Consider the following 24,736-nt stretch of genomic DNA (forward strand, 5'->3'; position numbering starts at 1 on the left):
CAGGCGCTGTGATTGTACCCATCTTTACCACAAAACCTGCGTCTATTATTATCTTTGCTAACCAAGCACTTTACTGTATTATATTTCGTTTATACTAGAAGATTTAATTTAATATAACAATAAACCTCCAGGGCTTATTGGAGTTTACATTTATTCATACATAATTTAACACACCACTGACAAACCTATAGCTCAGTTTGAGTTTAGCATCAGTTCCTACCCGTTCCTTGGAGTTTCCGACGACTACGCTGCTGGCCAGTCGGTTGTCAAAGACGTCGTCAGTTTTGAGCTGGCCGGCTGCTCCGGGCAGAGGAGGGAAGCTGGAGAGACCGAGCTCGAAGCTTGGAGATGGAGGTTTTGGGGGCGGAGGCGGCGACTGAGGCGTCACTCTCTACACAGAGGCAACAAAGAGTCAGGAAACAAAACAGTCTTCGATTCACTTTCAAGATGTAAGGAATACATAAGTACTAATCTTGGTTTGCTTCCTTTAAACTGAGCATAAACTCACAGAAAAACTGTGGAATTTAAAGTTTGAAAAGAATCAGAATGACGAGGATAAAAATCAGTACTTACTGTAAACTTTTCGTCCCTCTTTTTCCTAGAAGCAGAAACATTTTTCCTTTAAGAAAAAGAACATCTCAATTTACAAACATCCGTTCTATCTAAAAACACCGACTTCACCTCACACAACGTCACCTAGAATTAATTAGTTGAGACTGAAAGATTTTAATAGGTTGGAACCAAAGACTAGTTTCAGTAATTATGCATCTCCCCTTCTGTTCCTCAGAATCGTGATGGCACAAGGAGGTTGGCCTCCTGGATATGAAATGTCACCACTTCATCATTTTATCCAGATACATGCAAAAGTTTTAGTAGCTGATTAATTTTTGAGGAACAGCCAAAACAGGGCAAAAAAGATATAATTCCAGATCCCATTAAACACAGAGACAAGTAAACGTAAAGCTTAAGATGTTGGGCCACCAGATCAGCTTCAAGTCCTCTAAAAGAAACTCGCTCATCTGCTGTTTTAATGGTGAGTCATTCTGGAAGCGATCGCTGGCAGCACGACATAAATGTTTCATCAGAGGATAAAGGTGATCACTCAGAACAGCTTTGGATAAGGTGTGGCCAAAAAGCTCCAAAACATTACCTCACTCAAATTTGGCTGATGCCCTGTTCAGTGTCATCATCTCTTAGTTTGTCCAGACAGCTTCCAATGCGGCTGCTATTCTTAGAAGTCCTGTTGTGCCCACTTACACTCTTTGCTCTGCAATTTAGCCAGACGGCAAGTCTTGCCTTTCGTTTTAAAGTGACGCAAAATCTGGATGGAGGTCGATCACTGGTGATGGGAGCTGGGTCTCAGTTTAAAGTTAGTTTGTAAGACTGAACAGAGTGAGTCATGCGAGGAGCGACAGCAGGAGCACGATTCGCCTCGCTTTTAGTTTTTCTACTTTCACAAAAATTGAATCCAGTTGAAGAATTGTGCCAACCGCCAGCCTCGATAGGCTGGGGATTGGTCCGACAGGGCCTCCGCCTGGGCTGCTGCCCAACACAAAGTGCTGCGGACGCTGTACCACAACGAGCCGGTTGAGGTGTATGCGAAGATGATTCTGAATGGGAGGTTGGCCAAATTTAAATCAGGTTAGGCTTTTAATTTTTAAAGCTCAATTTCCAAACATTTTGACCACACTTTGTACTGACTGTTTCCCCTAAGACGACCAAAACTTCAGGAAATGTGTGGCATCCCATTTCCAAAGACATTGTCTCCAAGAACAAAAGAGAATCACCTGAGCCTGATAGTTTACTCATGTTTTCACTTTAGGACAACCACATTCAAAGTGTCAGCGTGAACTGTTGAATTCCTCTCGTAACACTTTGGAAACCTGCACTATCAGAGGGGAGTGGCAGAGTTATTGCTCTACACAAGTAAATGATCAGTGCCTGACCTTCCTCGGCCGATCCCCAGCGAGTAGTCTGTGGTTGCGGGCTCCGTTACTCGCCCCGTGCCCACAGTGTCCCTACGAGGGAAGGCTGCAGTGGAGGGTAACCTGGTTCTGGGTTGGCTGGTGGGGAGTCGCGTTGGCGGGCTGCTGCGAGCCCCATTGAGCCTCTCGCTGGGAAAGCTAGCAAAGAGGCTCGGGCTGTCCAGTAGCCCAGTGCTGCGATCTGCTGTGGGGATGGTCGGCCTCAGGTGAGGTTTGCTGTGATTCCTGCAGAAAAGGAAAACCTTGTGAGCCCATGTGAGCATTAAAACTTGGGTTTAAAGTGAATAATCGAACCCTGGGCCTACAATAAACTCATTCTGTGAAGGACCCTGCAAGTGACAGGTAAAACCAGATGGTGAGATTTGATTTTTGTGTTTGTGTTGCGTCTTCAGCCTTTGGAGGAGTAAAAATCTACAAACTTAGTGAAACTGGAAGTGGATAAATTATTTAGATACAATCAATTCCCATATGCTGATGGTTTATTTACGAAATACAAAAGGAACTGATTTTCTGAGATTTTAGCCGCACAACCATCTCTGGGGTTTACAGAGAATGAAAAACAGCACTCATCCAGTCGAGCAGCAGCTCTATGATCGAAAATGCCTCGTTGATGTCAGAGCAGAGTGGCCAGACTGCTTCAAGCTAACAGGAAGACGACCTGAACTCAAAAAGCCACTCATTACAGCTAAAGTACGCAGAAGAGCATCTCTGAACTCCTCAAGCCTCGAAACAGAAGAGCTAAAGCAGCAGAAGACGACACCTGGTGCCACTCCTGTCAGCTAAAAACAGAAAACTCACGTGGGCTCACCAAAACTGGACAACAGAAGACAACTTCACAGACTTTTACCCCATTAAATTCATATTGTAACAAATCCTTAATTTAAAAAAAACAACAAAAACAACCTCAAAACTTTGATAAGCAGGTAAATAATAATCATATAATAATCTGTCAATCACCCCTGGGATTACAAATAAGTAAAAACAAATGTTTTATGTTCGATGTTCGGTTTGTTTAAACACACAGCTGTGTGTCATACACACAACATTAGTGGGTGAACAGCTGATCACACCCTGTGTGAGGGTGATGGAGATGTGCTGGGACGACTGAGGAACTTCCAGTGTGTTTACAAGTGGAGAAAGGTGAGATGCTGCCAGTTTACCTGGATGTATTATTCCAACAGCACGTACATTAACTACATTGTTCCACTGAACTATAACAAACCTGTTCCTGGGCGAGTAGTGTCTGACAGTGAGGGGCGACGTCGCTGGTTTGAAACTGTGAGATGTAAATCCGTTGATGAACTGGTTGTTGTGAAATGGAGTAACCTGGAGACAGAAAAACAGTTAAATAAGATGCATTTAAGTAACAAATTATTAAGCTCGTCGTGTGGCTTTTGAACTTAATGTTTTCTAATGTAGTTGTTGATATTGTATGTTTATAAAAAAGTGCTTTAAAAATGTGAAAGTTGCTCTAAACCTATTAATGCTTCATAGCACCAATTTAAACAGTTTATATTTAATAAAGCAGCCACTACAGAAAGCACAGTGTATTATTCAGACCAAAGTTAACACAAGTAACTCAATTTAATCCTGGTGCTGATCTGCTGGTCCTGATTTAATCTTAAATCCAAAAACAATTGTGAATTTACCGTTTTTGATACACAACTGAGCATCTGTTTGACTTCTTCTTTCCCAAATCCAATAAGTACCACAGTAACTCATTCTTACCAGCGCGGGGTCGATGAAGCTGTGTGTGGCCGACCAGGCCTGCGGCGTGATGAGGCTGTATAACGGGAATTGCTGCTGGGGGCTGTAAACCGGCGGGATGTAGTAGGATGTGTAGCGCTGCTGAGCGTACGGGTTCACCTCCACCGGCCGGTAACCGTTCTTTGGTATGAAAGTGTTGATAGCGATTGCCTTCGCCTTTATCCTCGCCTGGTAGAAAGAGCCCGAACAGAGAGAAATTAGCACCAGCGCCCAAAAGAGGGATCGATATTATAACTAACTGCTAATACAGTTGAGGAAAAAATACAAATTAAAAAAAATACATTTCTCAACCATTTTCACAAAATTTGTTTGTTTCATCGGTTGTTAATAAATATTCATGTGTACCATGGGCTTAGAGGTAATGATCAACGTTTTTCAGCCAAATCTAAAAAAGTGTTTTAGTACAGGGGAATGCAATTTACATTTACACGCTTCATGTGTTCCTTAAATAACAAGCAGACCTCTGAATGAACCCCTTAAGCAAAAATCTGTGATTTGTGAGCTGTCTACAAAAAAGGTGGATGTGTGCTTCTCTGCTGATTCATTTTGCATGACAGGGGATAATATTTGACTTTTGAGACCACATTCATGAACAGAAGTGGTTTGAATATAGCTCAAAATGCATAAACTGACAGTGACGAGAGCCTGAAATCACCACTAGCAGGGTGCATCTGGTTCTCGAGCATGTTTTGATTTGCAAATTGTTTTCTTTCCAGCTCAGCCTCAAACCAATAAAATGTGAGCCTACCTTTATTGGCTTCCCTTGGAAGGTCTTCACTTCCTCACGGAGATATTGATATGCCTTTAAAACAAAGGAAATGCAGCACAGCATTAGTGACTTAAAACACACAAAGTTCACTGATAACTTTGATGCTTAAACGCAGATTTAAATACTAGTATAAATTACTAATAAAATCAAAACTGAATGAATGCATGAAATTAACTGTCCACATGTACCTGCTGTGCATCTGCTTCTGATTCAAAAGTGATGAACCAGTTGTCATTGTAGGCAAATTCACAGTTGATAAACTTGGGTAAGTTGTCCCCCTTAAAAAGAGCCTCGACCTCCTGCAAAACAAGAGAAACTCATTTCATTCCACTGTTTCACTACAGATCTGCTACAACCCCGGTGGCCCAGGCTGGGCAGCAAGACTATGAAAAAAATATTAATGAAGATCTATTCAGTTATGTTTCCCAATTACAGATTTAAAAGTGGACATAGCCACCATGTTGCCTTACATGTTTATTTTCAATAGAATCTGCAATCAGAACAGCTGCCCCCTGCTGGTCATAAGACGGCACTTTGTATTGACGTCATGCTTCAGACCTGGAAGCTTCCTCCATCTGTCATTATTGTCTAATGGCAGATTAGATCAGTCTTTGCTATATGTGAATGATTTCATAGGTGGCCTCTTGTTGGCACAGCTTGCACCGTGGGAAATAAACTACACAAGTGCTGTATTAGTTTAACCTGAAGCAGCTTCATTCAAAATTACACCTTGAAGCAGAGAATGTGTCCAATATTAAGGCTATTTTCCATTTTCCAACTGGTTCTTCAAGCAGCCAGATTCACCTTCTGGTTTTGTTTTGTCATTATTATTATTATTGAACTCCACAGAGTACTAGTTTACACATTCTCTTAACAAGCAAAACAAAACCCCCTTTTTTTTTTAGCTGCGTCATGAAGTGCATCACAGAGAGCTGCACTACTGGGCGACCCCTTGTTGCTTCTAGAGATGCTTATAATTTTTGGCAGTTTGATGAATTTACTTCATATCTGCCGTAAAGACATCAGGAGACACTACAAGCATGTTTTCCAATTTCTTCTCTCTGTGGGTGCAAAAAGCTTTAAAGAAGCCTTCACAAATTCCCGCAGGTTAAACTGGACCAAAGGTACATTATTACATTTAAGACTCGTAAGATTTAGACTACAAACAACCCATAATTGAATAAGCTGCAGAAAACCACGTTTCGCTGCTCCTCTCTCTATATTTCACAACTAAATATGATGCTCTGAGCAAAATAACTAGTGTACTTTCCAGTATTAAGGAAATATGGGGAATGATGTGATAGAAAAATATTGTTTATATGAGCAGATCTGTTTGACGTGGACTTTCTGCGGAGCTGAAAATGCACCGCTGTGATAACAGTCATTAGCTCCGAGTCAGCTGAACTGAAAATGTTCTGTCAGGCTGGGGCAGATAAGCGAGTTACTGATATCACACAAGACTCTGCAAATGTTTTACCTTCACTGCTCGACAGGAAAATGCTTCTCAATAACCTCAAAATGTGTGGTTTGTGGTGCTTGCTGGGAAAGGACGGGTCATGACTGGATAAAATCCCGACTTTGCATTTTGGAAAGGTGAGGTGTCTACCTTAAATGTCTACTCTCTGGTCTCCTTTGGAGTCATGGCACCTCGTTATCATGGTTTAATTAGCTTAATGTGTAACAGTGACAGCATTCTGCAGACTCAGCTTTAAGCATAACTGAGATTGATTTAAAAAATATCCAAGAACACGACATAAAACACGCCAAATCCTAAATAAATCAAGGATACACGTAGAGTTACCTGTTCAGGCACATATGATAACTAAAAAACTAATTATGGTGACTGAGGCATAAGAATTCACTATATTAAGTTATGCATTCTAACAGAAACATTAAATAATTCAGAGTCTGTCGACTTCATCCATGTTTAAACTTCATTAGCAGAATATTTCTCCCTGAATTCAGAAATGAGTAAAATATTAAAGAAGAACTAAATTTAATTAAGTAAAAGTAAACATTTATCTACTTGCATTTCTATTTACATCCCCAGTTTAACTACTGGGACTGTAAATAGAAGACCTTCTAAACAAATGTGAACAGACCATAAAGGCAAACTATCAATCAGACACCCAGACCAGACTGGCGTCTACAGTGTACATAAGCTATGCTTGTGTTCTAGGCGTGAGGCATTTCCATGGAATAATAATGCTTCTAGTGTTTGTTGACTCATGACAGTAGCATCAAATGACAGACGTGTAATTGGACATCCTGTTTCGGCACTGACCTCTATGGGCGTGCTCTCTGGAACCTCTCTGAGGATCACGATGCAGCGGTTCTGATTGGGTCGCACCTTTTCCCCCTTCTCATCCACCTGGACCAATGGCAAAGCTGCAGGAAGCCATAAAGAAAAGGCGTTATGGGCCATTTCAGGAAGGATCAATCAGTACATCCCACCTAATAAGCCCTTCAGAATCAGCTGGTTTATTACGTACAATAACTTTCACAGATCTAATGAAACCTTGCAAAATGTTCACCTTCAAACTATGAAACGTTTCCTGGTTATGTGTCCTGAAGGAACTCACAGGTGGGCTGAAATTCTGTCTTTTAAGTCACTTTCTCAGCATTTTTGAGCCTCAAATATCTACATGAAATTTGTAGAGCTGAACAGCACATTTGAGCTTTGTGAAAATCCGCTATAAGCTACATTTACCGTTTTTTCCCCCAGCCACGTATGGACATGAAATGTGTAAGTCTTCCAACGCTTCAAACGAATTAATTTTACACCCACATCCAAGAGTCACAATCTAAACATAACCCAATATAATCATAGTTTCAACATTTAAAGTGCAGAAATGTAGTGTCTATGACCTGCATTTTATGTTAATCTGTTTCTGATTTTGTTTTTTCCTTTCTGTGAACTTAAAGGCTGATATCACCGTGGCCACTGGTCCAAAAAAGTCAGACCACAAATCTACTTTCTGGATACATTTTGGTGCACGACTCCTCTAGCAGACTTCTATTTTAACATGTGCAGATGTGACTAGACTCTGTGTGTAACAGATATTAAAAGTGCTTTTCAGGCTCTGAATTTCATGTGGGTACCTCCTGTATTCACAAAGTTACGAGGACTCAAATATGCTGGAAGAAAATAATGCAAATTAAACACTGACTAATCTCGCAGTTTTACTCTTATTTTCTATGACAGACACTCACACACCAGAGTGTACAACAGTCTCATATTAAATATGAACAAAGTCTAAAATGATGAGGTCAGAGTTTTCAACTCCTATGAGCCCAAAGCTCCAGCTATGATCTCATAGCTGGAGCTTTGGATGCAGCAGCCCCATCCACCAGTTTGTGAGGAGCAGCCAATCAGGAAAAAAGTTGTCTTAAATGCAGGGGAAGGGAGCTAAAAGAGACTGTTTCAGGCAGGATGGACGGGGGCTGCACTCAGGCTTTCTATAACATAGATAAATATGTAAAATTTCTAATCATGGATGCAGGACCTGAAACTGGCCAAACAGGTGATCTGTAAATTACAAGCAGTTTCATACTTGAACATCTTCAGAAAAAGAATATTAATGCAAAAAGCCTAATCGCAGCGTAATTACATGATGGTTTATTTACAGTAACCTGATTAAATTCAAATATAAAACTCTTGGCAGTGTACAGATCAATGAGCCATTAAATAAAAAGGCCTCCAAGCTAGAAAGGATTAATTTAAGCAGTAAACTAAGTACGAGCACAAATCAAACACAAGTAGGTAAGACTCTGCTGGATGCACTTTAACGACCTCTCCTGGGAAATCAACTCCAACCACATGCTGATAGAAATTCACTCTGATAAGGTTTTCTTGACATGCAGCTCGTTCAGGTAAACAAGCATAATGACGAGTTCTGATTGAACTCCAAGAAAAATAACTGGTGCATAAAACTGTGACTTTGAAAGCATTTCGCTCACATCGTAAGATGTCCACAATCAGCTCCACGTCCGTGCTGAGCTTTTTGATGTGGTCCAGGTTGGCCACCGTCACAATTGGCACATATTGGTCACTGTCCATTTGGGAGATGAGGTACATGTCACTGGCCAGATTCTCCCTGCCAAACGGAGATGCAGATAGGAGAGGTTAGTTAGACTTTCATGGTGTAGGTGGCAAAAGGTGCAGCAGTGACAACAAACTTCATTTCCTCTGATAAACAATTCTGTGATTAGCACCCACAGCTGCTCTTAAATAAGAGCGACTCTTACACGTGTAATAAACATCACTGCATCTGAATCGCTGCTCTTCTGGTAACAAGTGCACCTTTTGAAACTCCCTCAGTTTACAGCTGTTGCACATTTGGCTGCTTTACTTGTGCAACTGTGAGATTTTTCCTCAAAGGAATGCACCGTAGGTGTGTATGGTCCAGTATTTTGTAACCCAGCAGTAGTCTTTTGGTTTCTATAGCTTCTTGTTTTCATATCAGATCAGTTTTTTTTTTTCTTTTAACTTCCACTGTAGTTTTGGAGAAGCTAACAGTATGCTATTGTTGTTGGCTTGTTCCAAGTTCACAGAGAGGAGAAAATGAAATGAATTTTTCAAGGCCTCAGTTCCTTTCAAATCAGCAGCTAAGCCACCACCACCGCAGAGGCATTCAAAAGTATGAAATAAGGCTTTCATTCAGACTACGCCTGACGCCCACAGCCGAAGGGAGAGAGAGAGAGAGAAGAGGCCTGATCGGTATCAAAAACAATACATAGTCTTCCAGTACACTAGCTGCACACACACATTTAATTATTGATGGATTTAATAATTCTTTTAGCGCATGAACAATGATGTTGGAACATATATAATTACCATCACACCTCCCAGTATGACCGAAAATATTAATTTACTCTGACAAAGAGAGAGGGGGAATAAAAAAGCAGAATTCCCATGAACCCTGGATGGACGGACGGACGGACGCACCACACAGCAGACAGACGGCTGATTCAGTGTACAAATGCTCCACGAAGGCACCCTGAGACACCACTTTTGGATCTTGTCGGCCGTTTGTTTTGTTTTGTTGCGTCATACAATATGACATTCACACCACTGACCGTACTGACTTCACCCACCGCTGTTTAAGTCTTCTCTTTTATGGTCATTTTACTTTAATAAGCCTTAATTGGAATGAGTGTGTGGCCCAGTTTGTGACAGTCCGAATGAGCAGTGTTACAACATTCAACCCACAGAGCTTAAGTGTCCCTCCAACAAAAATGTTGAAACACACAAAATCCACACGATTAGGAGGCAGTGCTACGACCCAGTTGGAGTGGGAGAAAATGTTTTCCTAGAATTAACAGCAGCCCTTGTTAACGCCGTCACTGTAAATGTGATCAAAACCTAAAAGTCATGGTCAAAAAGCTTAAACGTCATTGGTCACAGGCTTGTTTTAAACAAGGAAGGTAGAAAGAAAAAAGCCCCATCTTGCTTAGTTTTCTAAATTAAGAAGATTTCTTGTAAACTTTGCCTCCGGCTGAAAGCAGCCGCCCCCTCTCTTACTAGCAGAGATGTCCGAGTCTACAGAGGAAGGCATTTTTAACCTTTAGCTTTCAGATTACTACTACTAATACTCATACCAATAATACCACTAATAAAGAGAACTATAATATGAGATGGGTATTTGGTTAAGATTTGCAGCAGTACAATCCCCCCCTCCCATGAGCAAGTATAAATGCACACTGCCTTGCATTAAAACTGTTTAGCACAAGGCTCATTATGGTTTAAAGCCCCATGTTGTACTTTAAAAGCAATCTCATGGGCAGTCACCGTTGTTCGAGACGATCTTAAATTCTCTAGTAGAACAAATACACACAAATGCAAATAAACAAACCACATATTAAAAGTCTGGATTTTGTCTTGATGCCCAAAATAAAATAAAATTTGGGCCCTGGGAGTAAACCAGGAGAAATCTGATAGCATATGAGAGCAAGCATAGAGCAGAAACATTTTTGTTTATGGTACAGTGGGTTTCAGGTCGTGTTCACACGTGCAGCCAGCCAACAGTCATAGTTGGGGAGTGCACAGATGCAGACCCTTGGGAGCACAGGCAGATGACAACATTTACGTCATGAAGGCTACTGTGGACGCCTGAGGTTTCACTGCCACAGAAAGTATTATTTGAGCCTAATGTGCTGATTATACCAATCAGGAACCACAGGATTCAAGGAGGCAGAATAACACATGAGTGGATTGCACACAGTCATCCACAAGTCATTGTGTTAATCACTTTCAAGTAGATGTTTTTCCTTCCAGATCTTAATTTAAGTGCTTTTCTCCATTAGCAAGTATGAAACAGCTGCTGAGCAATGATTGAAGTAGATGGGCTGAGATTTCAGCACAGTGCGCCAGTTTCTCATGGACAGTTCGAGGCTTAGTGAAGGAGATGTCCCTACATTCAAAGAAAAGCATAAAATTCTGGGCTGTACTGTGATATGAAGCTACTGGCTCACCGGGAAAGACAGAACTCCAGGGTCTTCTTCAGGTGCTCCCTCAAGCCCTCCTGGGGGTTGTCAGGCTGGGGATCACTGCCTGTTGATAGAGGATAAAGATTTTGGTAAAATAAGGAGCAACTAAGCTTATGTCTAATCCTCTAAACACTATCCAGACAATGAAATGGGATGTGGGTGGAGAGGGTTGTAAAATATGGAGAAGGAAAAAAAGAAAGAAGAAAAGCACCAAAAGAGTGTCGTATTTACACACAGCAAATACTCATGCAAGCTAATTTAATGTGTTGGAAGCAATGGCACGGGCGCTAAGAAACCTACTCCTACACGGTTGTGTAATCACAGTCATCTTAATACCACCCATTCCTCCCTTAGCCTCGTTGTTTTTGTCAACACTTCTTTCAAGCGGAGGGCACTTAAAAAGATAAATGTCTCGTAGCAGATCGTGTCTGGAACGGGTCAATGACATTTTAATGATGCAATAAATAACACATAAAACAAATACCTCTCAAGCGGTCACTGTTCTCCTTCAAAAATAAATCTACTGCCCGAGGACAGACTGTCCCTTAATATTCGACCACATTAGCCGACTGTGTTTGGTTGGAGTTCATTCTAACCTTGAGTTATCCAAGATCAGGTGAAATCAAACATATTTAGATCCCTGTGTGATTGACGAGGCCAACGCACTTAAAATCCTTGAAAGCCTTCTAATAGCCGTGCCTGTGGTATAAATGTGGACATCGTCTCGATTTCAAGTTACTTTGTTTACAAACTTGGGTGTCCACGCCGCCCCATCAAAAATCAGCACAAAAGTATCCATGTGTAGACATGTGGATAAACACCGCTGATACACAACTACTTCAGAGCCTCCTCTGACTAACAACCAATCACTAACCAGCCCACCTGTGTGCCCTGGCTGCCCAGGCTTGGGGTATTCTGTGTAGGCTGACTCGGAGCACTCCAGAGTGACGGCGGCTGGCTCAGCCAGCATTACTGGTACCGGTGGAGGCTCATCTGGGTCGGTTAGAAGGGGCTCCTTGTAAGCCTTGTCTTCACTGGCTTCATAGCCTGTGACAATCAACAATGGGCATTATGATAATGATTAAAGGCATAGGAATATCACCAGATGTTTAAAAGGGGGGCTATGAGCATAATAGTAGTTATTTGTATTTATTTATTTTACATGGTTTGTAGTTCAAATTAGTTTATTGGAATCTTAAACTGGGCCTTGATCCAGCCCCTCAGCTCAACCTCTAAAACCAGCCATTTAAGGACACCCTACCTTTAAACTGTGTCGGTTCTGATTGGTTGCCCCTCCAGCTACAGAAGGTGTGAACAGCGGGTGGGTGGGGGTGATATCATACAGAGTAGATACTCAGTATTTAGATCAGTCTGAGCGTTTGGCTCACACTGTTTAAATGACAGATGCTCTCATCATTTGAAATTTTGATTTGATTAATATGAACATATATAGCAGAAGATAAGGAAAAGCAAGAAAACGGCTCCAATGTGAATTGAGAGCAGTGTCCTTTTTAAGTTCTAAGTGCCGAATTTCCAACCTTGTCCCAGTTCAGCAACAATACACCTGTGCAATGACAAATGGACATTATTACCAGAGGCAATCTGAAGCATCTGGCCTGGCACATAAACTCAGCCTTTTCCTGATTAAGATGCAAAGACCATCATTCTGAACGCGCTTTTCCTTTTAGAGCACAACAGATCTTCTTATAGAAATACACAATTATAATGTGAGCAACTTAAATAATGAATAATTATGAATCATTAAAGGCTGGGCAAAAAACTAATGTAATTCCAAAATAAAACCTTTTCTACATCTAAACAAAACAAGTATTGCCTTTAAAACAAATTATCCATCTTAACATAAATGTAAATATTGCACTACTGGTAATATTGTACTAATAACAGTACTAACAAGTGGTTTTTTTGGTCCATTATGCAATGATAAATACATTTACTGGAAATGTTTCTCAAATAAAGTGTACCAAGAAAGAAACTGTATATTTTGTGCTACAGACAAACACTATTTCTGGCTGTAGCGTAGCAATAAATCCTGAGAATTAGTGCTGTGGATTTCATTTACACTGAATTAAAAACAAAGTGGGTATGAAGGTAATGTTGAGTCAACAGCAAATTAAAATGACAACGGATCACAAAGGAGAGATGTGCCAGAACAGAATGAAACATGATAATCTACTTCTAAAACCAGAGAAAAATTATATTCAGGTAATTAAGCACATAACCATTTATTAAAACAGTATTGGGACAAATTTTAATACTGGGTTAAACAGTGTGGGACTAGTAATGCCATCGTATTCAAGAGCATTTTCCTCTTAATTTGTGTTTGAGGGTTTTAAGCAACCTCCATCAAATCACAGTGCCGGCAATTTTCCTTAAGATCTGGCTAAACTCTCTTCAGGGTGCTCTATGGAAATACTCTGCACATGACTGAACGGTACAGTGACTTAAACTGAAAACAGTTCATCTACTCAGAGCAGTGTCCCCCGTGGGAAATGGTTTGTTTTATCTTTTAGATTCGTTTCAAACACAAAAGACTTGGAAGGAGCTGGCATAACAGCGACCATAACAGCACAGCACAAAGGCCACTTCACAGATAAAAATAAAAAAGTAAATCTTTTAAGAGAAGTGAACTCTCTGATTGGAAGTAATCCGTGGGAGGTTCAGTAAAAGTTGCATCCTTTGAACTTGGTGGCTGTACTGGTGAGGCACAACTTTTACTTTAAAGGGAAACGTTTCCAATTACTTTCCACTTTTCAAGTTTCAGTAAAGCTTGGTGAGGAAAATCTAAGTATTTCCAGACAAGTTTGTGTTTTCCATGGAAACTACAGGTGATTTCAGCAACCTGCTGGCAACCAAAACAATCACAAGGTGGTTTTGCAACAGCATTTATTACTATTTTTAAATGGTCAATCTGCAGCAACCACTCGCTAACTGGTTGAGGAACACATTCTTCTCTAGTGGCCGGAAGCTGTGATGAGGTCACTAAACAGTCTCTAGGCCTGTGGGACTTCTGTTCAAATCCTCAGACCTGCTTACTCTTTCAAACTTCAGCACAAAGCACACCGCAAAAGTGAAAATAAACACAGATGTGGCTAACTAGAAGCGACAAGTGATCGAGTCCTCCAGACAAGGGTCTTGTGAAGGAGCCTACGAGTCCACATGCCTTTGCTAAATACGTTCACACACTGCTTCTGTGGGTGTCATCTGTCTTAATTTAGCACATCACTCCCAGCAGTCTCAGAAACAATGCTGTTATTTATTAATAAAATATGAACAATTATAATGGGGAAAGCACGGTTTCATCGTCTAGGCAACCAATGACACCCACCCCAAATTTGAATATTTGAAAATCTTGACCTTTACTTTTGAAGTCACGTCCACATCAGGCAAGTGTGAAACATAATGGTGAATACTCAAACATCAGGAAAACTGCTAACCCATGAGTGTCAAACATTGGGCCTGTGGGACAGAATGGGAACCCCAAACTAAACCATTACTGCTGATACGTAGCACATACGTTTTTAATTTTTAGCTACATTTTCATTTTTTCCATTTTACGGCCTTCTAAGTGAGAAAGGCATCGCCTACAGTCTGAAACGCAGCACCAAGGTCAGTAAGTAAAAGATGAACCATTAAATAAAATAAGTTCCTGTTTTTCATCATCTGCCATATAACTTTCAGGTTGTTTTTTGTTTTGTTTAAACAATGGGTCCACAGTAAATGAAGGACCCAAGTTTGAAGTCAATATGAAAGTAAAAGGAAAAACAGGTGACAGGAGGGATGTTGAATGATAATAAGTGGCTTAAATTCATAACCTTTAATCGTCCTTCTTTGTTTGTCGACAAAGGAATCAGAATAAGCTTCCATGTGCATGTAATGGTTTAGCATACTGACAGTGAATGGGGACATTAAAGGAACCAGCCAGTATCATGACTAAATCACTGTTACCACTGCAGGCGTGGTGTGAATTTTCCGTCACAGACCACTACATGCATGGCCCAACTGCATTAAATCAGCGGTGCTCCGTAATAAATTTTCCATAAATGTCTTTGCGGACGTGGAAGATGAAGTAGGCCAGGACGTCAGTGCGCGTCAAACTGAGACTAATCAATAATTTCTGTTTCACCACCATGTCCTTGTTGCCTCTGTGGCTAAACTTGGCTCAGCACATTGAAGCGAGTGATTACTGTCATTTACAAAGAAAGAAGGGTGACTGGGGCTGGAATATTCATAACTCATTCTAGATTGAGTATGAATGATTAAAGGGGTGTCTCCTGTGTGGTGGGAAAAGGGAACCAGAGTGGACAAAGCAGGTTTTTACACCAGACTGTGCCGTTTGTCACTACTCGATTATTACAGACTTAGCAAGCAGACTACATGCCAACATTTCACTTTCTTTCTACACCTCAGCTTCAGATTAGCTGTATACTATTTTCAGTTTCTCCGCATTACATTAATAAATTAGCTGCTGGCTATGTTCACCTGCTTCACGCTTCCACAACCACTAAAACCTATAATTCTCCACTTTTTCAGGTCCAGTATTTACCTGCAAAAATTTAAAGGTGCTTTTTGTAAAGACCCTCTGAAAATTGAAAACTTTCACCACATGGTGGCAGCGTTTTACCAGAAGGTTTTTTAATGCAGCTGATCAGCCCAACGTGCATTAAACGGACTACTTCTCATTAATGTAAATTTGTAAAAACTATTAGTTACCCAAGTCAGCAAAATACAACAGTAATATATGAATGCTGAGCGAACACTAGCTTGAATTATGTTGGTGTCATTGTGAACACTGCACTTAGTCCACGTACCATCTTGTGGTCAACATGGGTGTTATGCAAGACTGCAGTTAACTTATTTGAACTTCAGTTAATATCTTGCAACACAATTTCATCTCTGTCACAGCCCAGAAGAATGGTGCTAGAGGCAGCGCAGAATCATTTTGTATTTAACGGCTACGTTCTCTGGAACAATTTTGTGCACTTTTGTTGTTTTTTTTTAATATTTAAGATTCTGGGTGTCAAACATGCAGCCTGCGGTTAATACCTCACCCACCAATGACTGTCTAAGTCTAATCATCCCATTTTTTTTTTTCAATGAAATACTAGCACTATTACTACGTTGTCTATGTCCAAGCGTGAGAAATTACAAACCTGCACCTGAACTCCACACTAGCTAAAGAAAATGCTAAAGAAGGGCTCTGCTTGGGCTCAAACCACCAACTTCTCACTGTGCTGCCACACGTAAATATTTTCACAATGTACTTCTGCCTGTTTAGGGACGTGTTCAACATTATTTTGCAATTATGTTGAACATGCAATAGTTTTACAGGTTAGCCTAGCTTGAAATAACACTGGGTTTGAAAGAGGACCATAATCTATAACAAGTCTGACACCCCCTGTCTTATATGGTGCCTAACATATTAGGAGTTTACCTGCATATAAAAAGGGTTTGGGCCTTCTGCTAAAGGAAAGCCACCTTGAGTGTGACAAGACTATTTGGCGTGTTTAAAAAGTGGATTTAGATTAATTAGATTTTGGTTTATTAAATCACTAGTAATGTCACAAAAAATGCACAGACTTCTATTAAGTCAGGTAACACAGTCTCTTTGCCTTAGCCATGCATTTACCAAACATGGTTATATGCACAATAATCCACAAAGACCATTTATAGGCAGAAAAATTCCTGTTAATGCTGAATAATGATTCAATGCTATACTGATAAACCATTTTAGAAACAGGAAATGTTTTATGTTCTTATCTATGCTCTGTACTGCGTTATTTCGATATATCTGAAATGGAGAGCAGTTATACTTTGTTTTGCACTATAGTGGCCAAAATTCAGATTCTAAGTATATAAGAAGCCAGTTTTTGTGCATCAATGACCTTCTGGGCCGGGATCGGCCGAACTATCGCAGCCTTCCTTCCATGGCTGCAGGGCAGCAGTTGTGGTGTCGGCAGTCCCGCTGGGGTCCAGGCTAAACATGTGGTTGGCCCATGCTTTCGCATTGGGGTTGAGGTCCGAAACCTTGGCAGATTCCTGCAAAAGAACAGAGCCCGATTAGAGAAATCAACTTCAGCTAATGTATGTCACCACATCAGTATATGTAGTTACTAAAAAAAACAGACAAGAAATGACATTAACTTCTTGGGCATCAACTTTGACTATAAATCATACGACTGTAATCGAAGAATTGTCTTTTACTAGTAAATATACACCTCAAAGGTCCTGAAAGTATATTTAAAACCATGCTAACAGACTTATGTGGCCTACATTTCATCCGTGCAATTTAAAAAACAACAACAAAGCAGTGTTTCCTATACAGATTTTATGTAGTCCAACCAGCCACATATACTAATGTTTGCCTTGTTCACTCATCTGAATGAAAAACATCAACCACTATCCTCTCACTCTTATTCTTAAAGTTTGGTCTTGCTTTTCCCTACTCTCTGGTTCGCTGGCCACATTCCTGCTGTGGCGGCCTGTGAGACATTTTCTCAGTCTCTCAAACAAACTATTGCGTTGGACTGAAGCTGGCTACGACAGTCCGTAGTCCACTTTGCAGATCCTCTCTGAGCTAGAAGGCCACTCTAATCAGAAGAGCAGCAGGTGGAAAACTGCTTCATGCGCCATATTGTTGAGCTCACCGTGTTTGCGCAGCAGAGTTAGAACAACAGCACCAGCAAAGACGAGTGGTAGTGAAGTCCACCCAGGTGATCACAGACTCTGATCTGATTATATTCCTTCAGTATTTGTCACAGAGTACTTCAAAATTAAATATTTGAAGCAAGCATGGTTGTGCCTGTGTAAGTGCAAATGAGCTAACATCAAAGACCGAATCTGTAGGAAACGCTGCAACTGCTACAAATCAATCACAAGAGCCAAGCTAACATCAACCCACCCAGGTCACAGGGAAGGGAAAAAAAATAAAAAATTTCAACAAGATGGTGTCTAAGGAAATCATCAGGGTTTGCCTTCTACCCAATTAAAATCCATCATGAGTGACCCACATTATGGGGTCTCATTTTGTCAGTGACACAAGCTAATATAACAGTGCTAAAGAGAGAGAGAAGTGCACAAAGACTGTAGAAGCCGGTTTTCCCCACATGTATTGCTTTTTAAGGCAGTTTTAAATAGGTTGCTTATTTATATTCATATGCACAATGAACTGTACATTTCAAAATATGCCAATAAAACACTGGATGTGCCAGACATATATTATAGCAAACAGTAATTTGGTTTAAAAAAAAAAAAAGTCTTCACAAAATCTTTCATGTCTCAACTCACATTACAGTTTGTGAGAATACCAATACTGCAAAGCCTTCTACAACAATTTTCCTTTGCTTACTCTAAAGAAAAATACAGGGAAAGTATAAAATATGACATTTAAATGACAGATTCACTTGCCCAGAAAAGAAGTTTCTATTTCCAGGATTTCTCCTGGCTCAAAATTGGCCTTTCAGCTGGGTGACTGTGCATGTAAGCATGACTTGCTCAAGTCTAAGCATTTTCCTGGTCAAAATGTGCTTTACGATCAACTAATTTAAACCCCGCATTTAAAAAAAAAGAACCCTTCGTTTCACTGTAATGTTTATGTAATGCCTTCTCGACTCTTTAAAATGGTCTATGCTGAGCATCAGAAAGGCGAGCATTCATCAGTGATGTTGTACATAAGTCTCAATCGACAACAAGACTCCTCAAACTAAAAATCGTTTGACAGGAACCAGGCTAATAAACCCCTGTTGTCTGCTGGAAATACTCACAGGATCAAAGCGGCAGTTCAGCATGCATGTCTCACAGGCTAAGAGGCTATAACCCAGAGCGGTGGTCAGAGTCAGCGTTTCACTCAACTCCTGAGGAACAGCAGGCCAGACGCTGCCTGCCGCTGGTGGTATTAGAGTCCACTGCATCCAATCCATGGCTAACACATAAAGATAAGGTCTAAGTATGTCCACCGGTGAGCAGAGGAAGGAAGTCTTCCGACCGACATTGGCTTGCCTCAGGCTCTAACCTGCGATCCTCTGAGCAAAGCGGCTGCCACCACCCCTCTCCAAGTCATCCTCGTCAAATCGCAGCTACCGCCACGCTCTGCCTGCCCTCCTCCGATACAGGCTGCTGGGTTGATTCAACAAATCTGATGACAGCACTGAGGCTCGGCTGCCCCGGTGGGCCAGGGCTGACGTTGCAGAAGCTGACTGGCTGTCTCGCTCCCGTTAAGCACCCGTCTCTGCTTTTGTTTTGTCGCCGTTGCACTGAGTCATTCCCCAGGAAAAAAAAAAACAAAACGCTGGAGCTGTGCAGGCAGCGTCGAGTCGCACACCTGCGCTCAAATGAAATGCCTGCTCTGGTCTGCCACATGTTAAATCAACCCTGAGGCATCGCTCAAATTCAGACCTCCAGAGCCTTGGTTTTAATAGATTATTCTGCTAACAAGCTAAGTTGCAAAATAAAGGGCTGGGCAAACTGGTTTCTTTTTGAACATAGTAAAGGGAGGAGGAAGAGAAACAAAAACACAACAAGATTAAGAAGTGAGCAGCAAGAGATGTTGTTCCTCAGTCGTATTTCACAAACACGGCACTACGAGATCATTCACGATGTGCCTGGCCAGACAGAGACAAATCCCCGCCTATGCTAATAATCCATCCTTCCTCCAATGTAAAACTCCCACTCCTGTCCGAGCGGCTGCCATAGAAACTGCTGCTGACATCAATGGACGTGTACGTCCAGGGCATCGCTTGACCTTTCAAAATTTTAAAATGTTCCCCTCTCTCACAGACGAAGGAAAGGTTAGCAGCCTTTCTGATTGAGGGTGTATTTTTGGAGGAAATAGGAGAATGTGATTCATCACGAACCGTGGACAGAGATGAGTTATAGTCAGTGTCATTGGAGGGCAGCCGACGTAGCACCGGGTTTATTGCTCTCCCTCCTTGATGGAGGTGGGCTCCCAGAAGGCAGGCAGACAGAGAGACAGAGCAGACAAACCAGAGTCCTTAGGGAGGGAAAACAAAAACAGCTGAATTTGGACTAATCTGTCTGTCTGCAGACCGGAGGCTCCTCTTTCCTCTCTGACAGACAGATCTGGGGGAGACCAGATGAGCACATCACAAATACTACAACATGCATCATCCTTAACAGCATTTTCTACAATATTAGACTAATTTAGCAACTACAGATTAGTTGTTTTTCCCCCAGGTCATTATTTAGACAAATTTGAACAGTTTAACCTTTTTTTTATTTTTCTTTGAAACCATCGGTCTGGCAGCAGGACCATTTTACAAGCCTTCTAAACTCCTTTACCACTTGTTCTAAAGACAAAATGTAAACAATTTGGGAAAGACGAGAAGATGCCCTTTACAGGGATATTCTGTGTATCATGGTAGCACAAAGCATTCGTAAGGTACTGTGTGAACACCAGACGGGGGACCTAGATTTTACAGTGTGTGCTTTTTATTCAAATGGTTCCAGAAAGATTACTGCAGTCGACCTCCATCTATACGCAGTTCAGTATTCGCAGATTTTTCTGTGGAAAGTAACTCCAAATTATTTGGGGAAAATTCGCCTATTCACAGATTTTTTGATTTGACACGCTATTGGCTGGTGTTTGCAAAGCAGCCAATCTAGGAGTGCCATTTATTTTTCTTCATGTTGAACAGAGTACCGCCCAGTACATCAAGAAGGAGGAGGTGAAGATAAGGAAGACTGTGGATGTTAGCTTCTGTGGTAGTGCCAAGAAGTTTTCCACGTCTCAATTATTTGCAGTTCTCAGTTCTTTGCGGGCGGTTGTGGTTCCTAACCCCTGCGAATACCAGGGTCAACTGCATTTTGTAGTTTTACAGTCAAAATTACAAAATAAGTCCACGTGGGCTGTTTGATGCTGGCTTAAACTTAACTGATGCTACGTTTATTCTTACACTAGAGGAGCTTTGCATGATCCCTAACAGTTTATTTGTATCGTCACTACACTTTACTGTAACATCATCTGATATTTGCTGTGCCGTTTTTATAAAGATACCTTATTCTGTTTATTTAGCTTTCTTGAGTTTTAGATATTTTACCTTAATTATGCTAATTATTTTTTATTTAAATCTATGCTTAATAACTAAAAATATATTTTACCTTCTACTGTGCTTGGTTCGAGTGTTGGGGGTTGCTGAGGTAACTTTTAACCAGAGGTCAGCAAACTGTGGCTCAGTTAGAATTAAAACTAACCATAACCCTTTTAATACGCCAAGTACGTCGTTCACATGTGCGGCTCTTTTTCTCCTGTTGCTTTGTAGGCGGCGCTAAAGCGGCTCTTCTGATGTTGAAGGTTGTGGATATATGAGGTGATGCTTCTATATCACATTAAAATATGACACCGCCTTACTCAATAACATTCTACATATTTAAGCTATTTTCTTCCATCTTTAGAAGAAATGGCAATTGTGCTTATTACAGCAAGTTTCTGAACTTCTCATCTAATGCAAGCTTATTCTTTGCCTTTATTAAAGTTCTCTCAGAAACGAGCCATTTAGCTCCTCTCACTTTAACGCTGCAACCTTCTTCCAGAGGAAAACAAAACTAACAGCATTATATTATTAGTCACATTTGTGTAAGAACCGTGGTTCTTTAAGACGATAACTCAAAGGCAAGCCAAGTCGTAAAAGACTGATCTAAGAGATTTGTTGACGAGGCTGGACAGTGGTGAGAAAAGCAGTGGTGTGGTGTCTGTGTACTGGTGGCATTTCCCTGCTTTGGCAACAGATTTAAGAATGAGGATCTGAAATCTTTTGATATGGCTACCCAGCTGCTAAACTACATTTACACTCTTTGAGTACATCCCCTTCGGTTTCCAAAGCTGGATGACTGCTTAAAAACTAGTCTGCATTTCTGTCCCCACAGTTTTGATTACCGGTACATCTGCATTCATACACAGAGCATTTTCATACCTGCATATGCAGTGAAACTGCAGCTTCTCTCTAAATGCTGTATGACCCACTAAAAAAATAAAATAAAATAAAAAAATAATATTTGTGAAGATTCCCGTCAGGCTCACTTTCTTTCCAGCTTGTGTCCATAATTGATTTGATTTAACATGCACAGCTAAAAATGGGTCACGCTCAATTTCTGGTCTGTTTCTGACACATATGTGCAAAGCATATGGTGTATCACTCCGTCTCTCTGTGTGAACGCAAGCGTGTGAATAAGGAACAACACAATTTTGGTAGCACCAAATGGCTTGAACATTTTTATCCATAAAACTGAGTGCTATTTTACTACAATTATATTTACAATTTGGTGTTTTACTGTTACAATTTTAAACTTACTGTATGGAGTGATAGGAGTGCCAAAATTAAATAAATACAGAAAATAATGTGTGAATTAAAATGGAAATAAAATTAATACACAATTAAATGCATAATTACTTAAAATACTAAATATTCATAAATCCACAGGACCCCAAGATGAGCAGTTTCCCTGCACAGCGAGTTGAGGCCGATGTGGTGCAGCCAGGTATCCCAGAATGAATGTCAAGCACCCTAAAATCTAAGTCAAGTTTTAAAATGGTACTGTTGCCAAAAAGTTCATTTGCAAAAGCACACCAGCATTTGTTGAGATCTCTGACTAAGTTGTAAGCTAACTTCAAACCAAAGCATTCTTTTAGACTACATGGTTCTTAGACCCGTCCCTGAATTTAATGGATTAGATTGACAAGTAAAACAAATTCAAGATGCAATGTAGCACCGCAACTATGAAATAATTAGAGAAACAAGTTTCAAGTAAAATCTATTTATATTTAAATGAATTATTACTGAATTATCAACACGTTTAATTAATTATTTAATCGTATTTACAAATTTCCCTCTGAAACTCTTAGCATGCCTTAATATAACTGCATAGCCCAGTAGTAAGTATTTTTTGAGATTACAAAGATACAAACTGCATGATTAATTGTTGCGGAATTTTATTCATATCTGACAGAAATGAGTGTGCAGACTAACCCGCAGTTCAATCTGAATTCTGAGGAAGTAACTGTTAACACTTTGTTTTTTTATGTTGGTTGACGATCAAGTTTTACTTCCTGCGGGCTCAACAGTTTCACAAGCTTTAGATTCAAGCCTTTGTTCAAAACTGAATTAGCTGGTAGCAGCTGGGTCATGTAGAGTCTACGGTCCTTTTAAATGCTCATTATATAAATGTGAACGTAACCTGGCCTAAACTACAGCTCTTGTGCGTTATATGATGTGGTGCTCTCTCTTTGCTCAGTAACCTTGATATGCTGAACTGTGTGGATTTAACTGAGAGCTGTATTTTTCTTCTCTGACCACTTTTCCCACAACGAATCCCACCTGAGACCTACCCAACCATGAGGGTAGTTTGCTCTTTCCTTTTCACTGCCAATCTACTTTCTAATCTTGTGCATCTGTAAATGACAGTGGAAAAAAAAAAAAAAAACCACCCAGCAGGCTCTTTCCATTTCCTAATTTTGGAGCACACAGGAAAAATAACTTTTCTTCGCCTCAAGGCCATCCGCTCACTTTCTGCCCATTTCCTCAATTGTGCATTCTTTCCTATTTGAGGAGGTTGACTGAAGCCCAACCTGAGGAGTCAACCCCTGTGAATGCTTGTTCTCAGGTCAAGTCCCCATATTTCACCTGTACTGTACCAGCAGCAGCTATGCTTCACTGCACTGAGGAAATTCCAGTTTCTGCTACAGTAAGAATTACCATTAAGAAACAGCGAGAGTAAGAATGTGTTTTGCCTTTTAAAAACACAAACGAGCATGAGATACACTCACATCAGGGGAGTGACTTAAAGCCCAGGAACCAACACTAGAAACACTCAGCCTCAAACCACAGCGCTTGGATAAAAAAAAAAACAAAAAACAACAACAACAACAACAACAACAAAAAAAAAAAAAAAAACAAAACGAAAAATGCCAAGGTCAGGATGTTTATTACTACTTAAAGTGCAAATAGTTATTAAAAACAATTATCATTTATACGGACATACACTATAGGGAAGAGAAGTAGCGGGCTACCTACACATTACACCAGGAGCCGCTGGGGCATGTAAACGCTTGCCGTGAAGCTCCCAGCACACACAGTTTGTGTGCTGATGTTAATGTCAGGTTTGGCAGTCAGAAGAGCATTTGACTTTAATCACTGTGCATATCAGCACTCAACAACCCCAATCTGTAACTTTAAAGAGCTTGTTTTTAATCAAAACTGTCATACATCTTGCTGATATAAATAAGAAAAGAATTTGGGTTGATAAAGAGTGGAAAAAGCACTCTGTTTAAGGAAACAGGTGTGACTGATCACAAGACTTAATCATTTTTCCAGGTTTTCATAATAGTAGGAAGCCAAAATTGTAACTGACAAATCTGGGTGTTAAGTTAGTAGCAAAAATAAATAGCATGAATAAATGTAGCACAATTAATATTGATTGAGAACCCAGCTCAAACCGGAGCAGATGGCTGCTCCTCCTGGAGCCTGGTTCTGCAGCAGGTTTCTTTTTGCTAAAAGGGAGCGTTTCCTCCCCAATGTCGCCACGTGCTTGCTCAAAGGGAGTCGCTTGATTGTTCGGGTCTTGGTGTAATTATTGTTGGGTCTTTACCTTATAATACAAAGTGCCCTGAGGTGACTACCATTGTGATTTGGTGCTGTATAAATAGAACTGAACTGAAACTCCATTTGTTATACTAAATGAAAAACGCCTCATCAAA

At 40.6% G+C, this 24,736-nt stretch overlaps 1 protein-coding gene across 1 annotated transcript in view; it reads right to left on the reverse strand.

Annotated features, from left to right (window-relative positions):
- LOC120744892 (la-related protein 4B-like) overlaps positions 1-24,736 on the reverse strand; it is a 44,786-nt gene that overhangs the window by 8,427 nt on the left and 11,623 nt on the right. Inside the window, exons 3-14 of the mRNA XM_040049485.1 lie at positions 16,914-17,067; positions 11,893-12,057; positions 10,996-11,074; positions 8,482-8,618; positions 6,806-6,909; positions 4,710-4,820; positions 4,501-4,554; positions 3,714-3,920; positions 3,208-3,311; positions 1,947-2,210; positions 574-619; positions 221-391 (exon numbers count right to left, since the gene is read on the reverse strand). Of these exons, the coding sequence (XP_039905419.1) occupies positions 221-391; positions 574-619; positions 1,947-2,210; positions 3,208-3,311; positions 3,714-3,920; positions 4,501-4,554; positions 4,710-4,820; positions 6,806-6,909; positions 8,482-8,618; positions 10,996-11,074; positions 11,893-12,057; positions 16,914-17,067 (1,596 nt within the window). The remainder of the gene's footprint in view (positions 1-220; positions 392-573; positions 620-1,946; positions 2,211-3,207; positions 3,312-3,713; positions 3,921-4,500; positions 4,555-4,709; positions 4,821-6,805; positions 6,910-8,481; positions 8,619-10,995; positions 11,075-11,892; positions 12,058-16,913; positions 17,068-24,736) is intronic.

The sequence above is a fragment of the Simochromis diagramma genome, unplaced genomic scaffold (genome assembly GCF_900408965.1).
Source record: "Simochromis diagramma unplaced genomic scaffold, fSimDia1.1 OVJJ01000355.1, whole genome shotgun sequence".
Lineage (NCBI taxonomy): Eukaryota > Metazoa > Chordata > Actinopteri > Cichliformes > Cichlidae > Simochromis > Simochromis diagramma.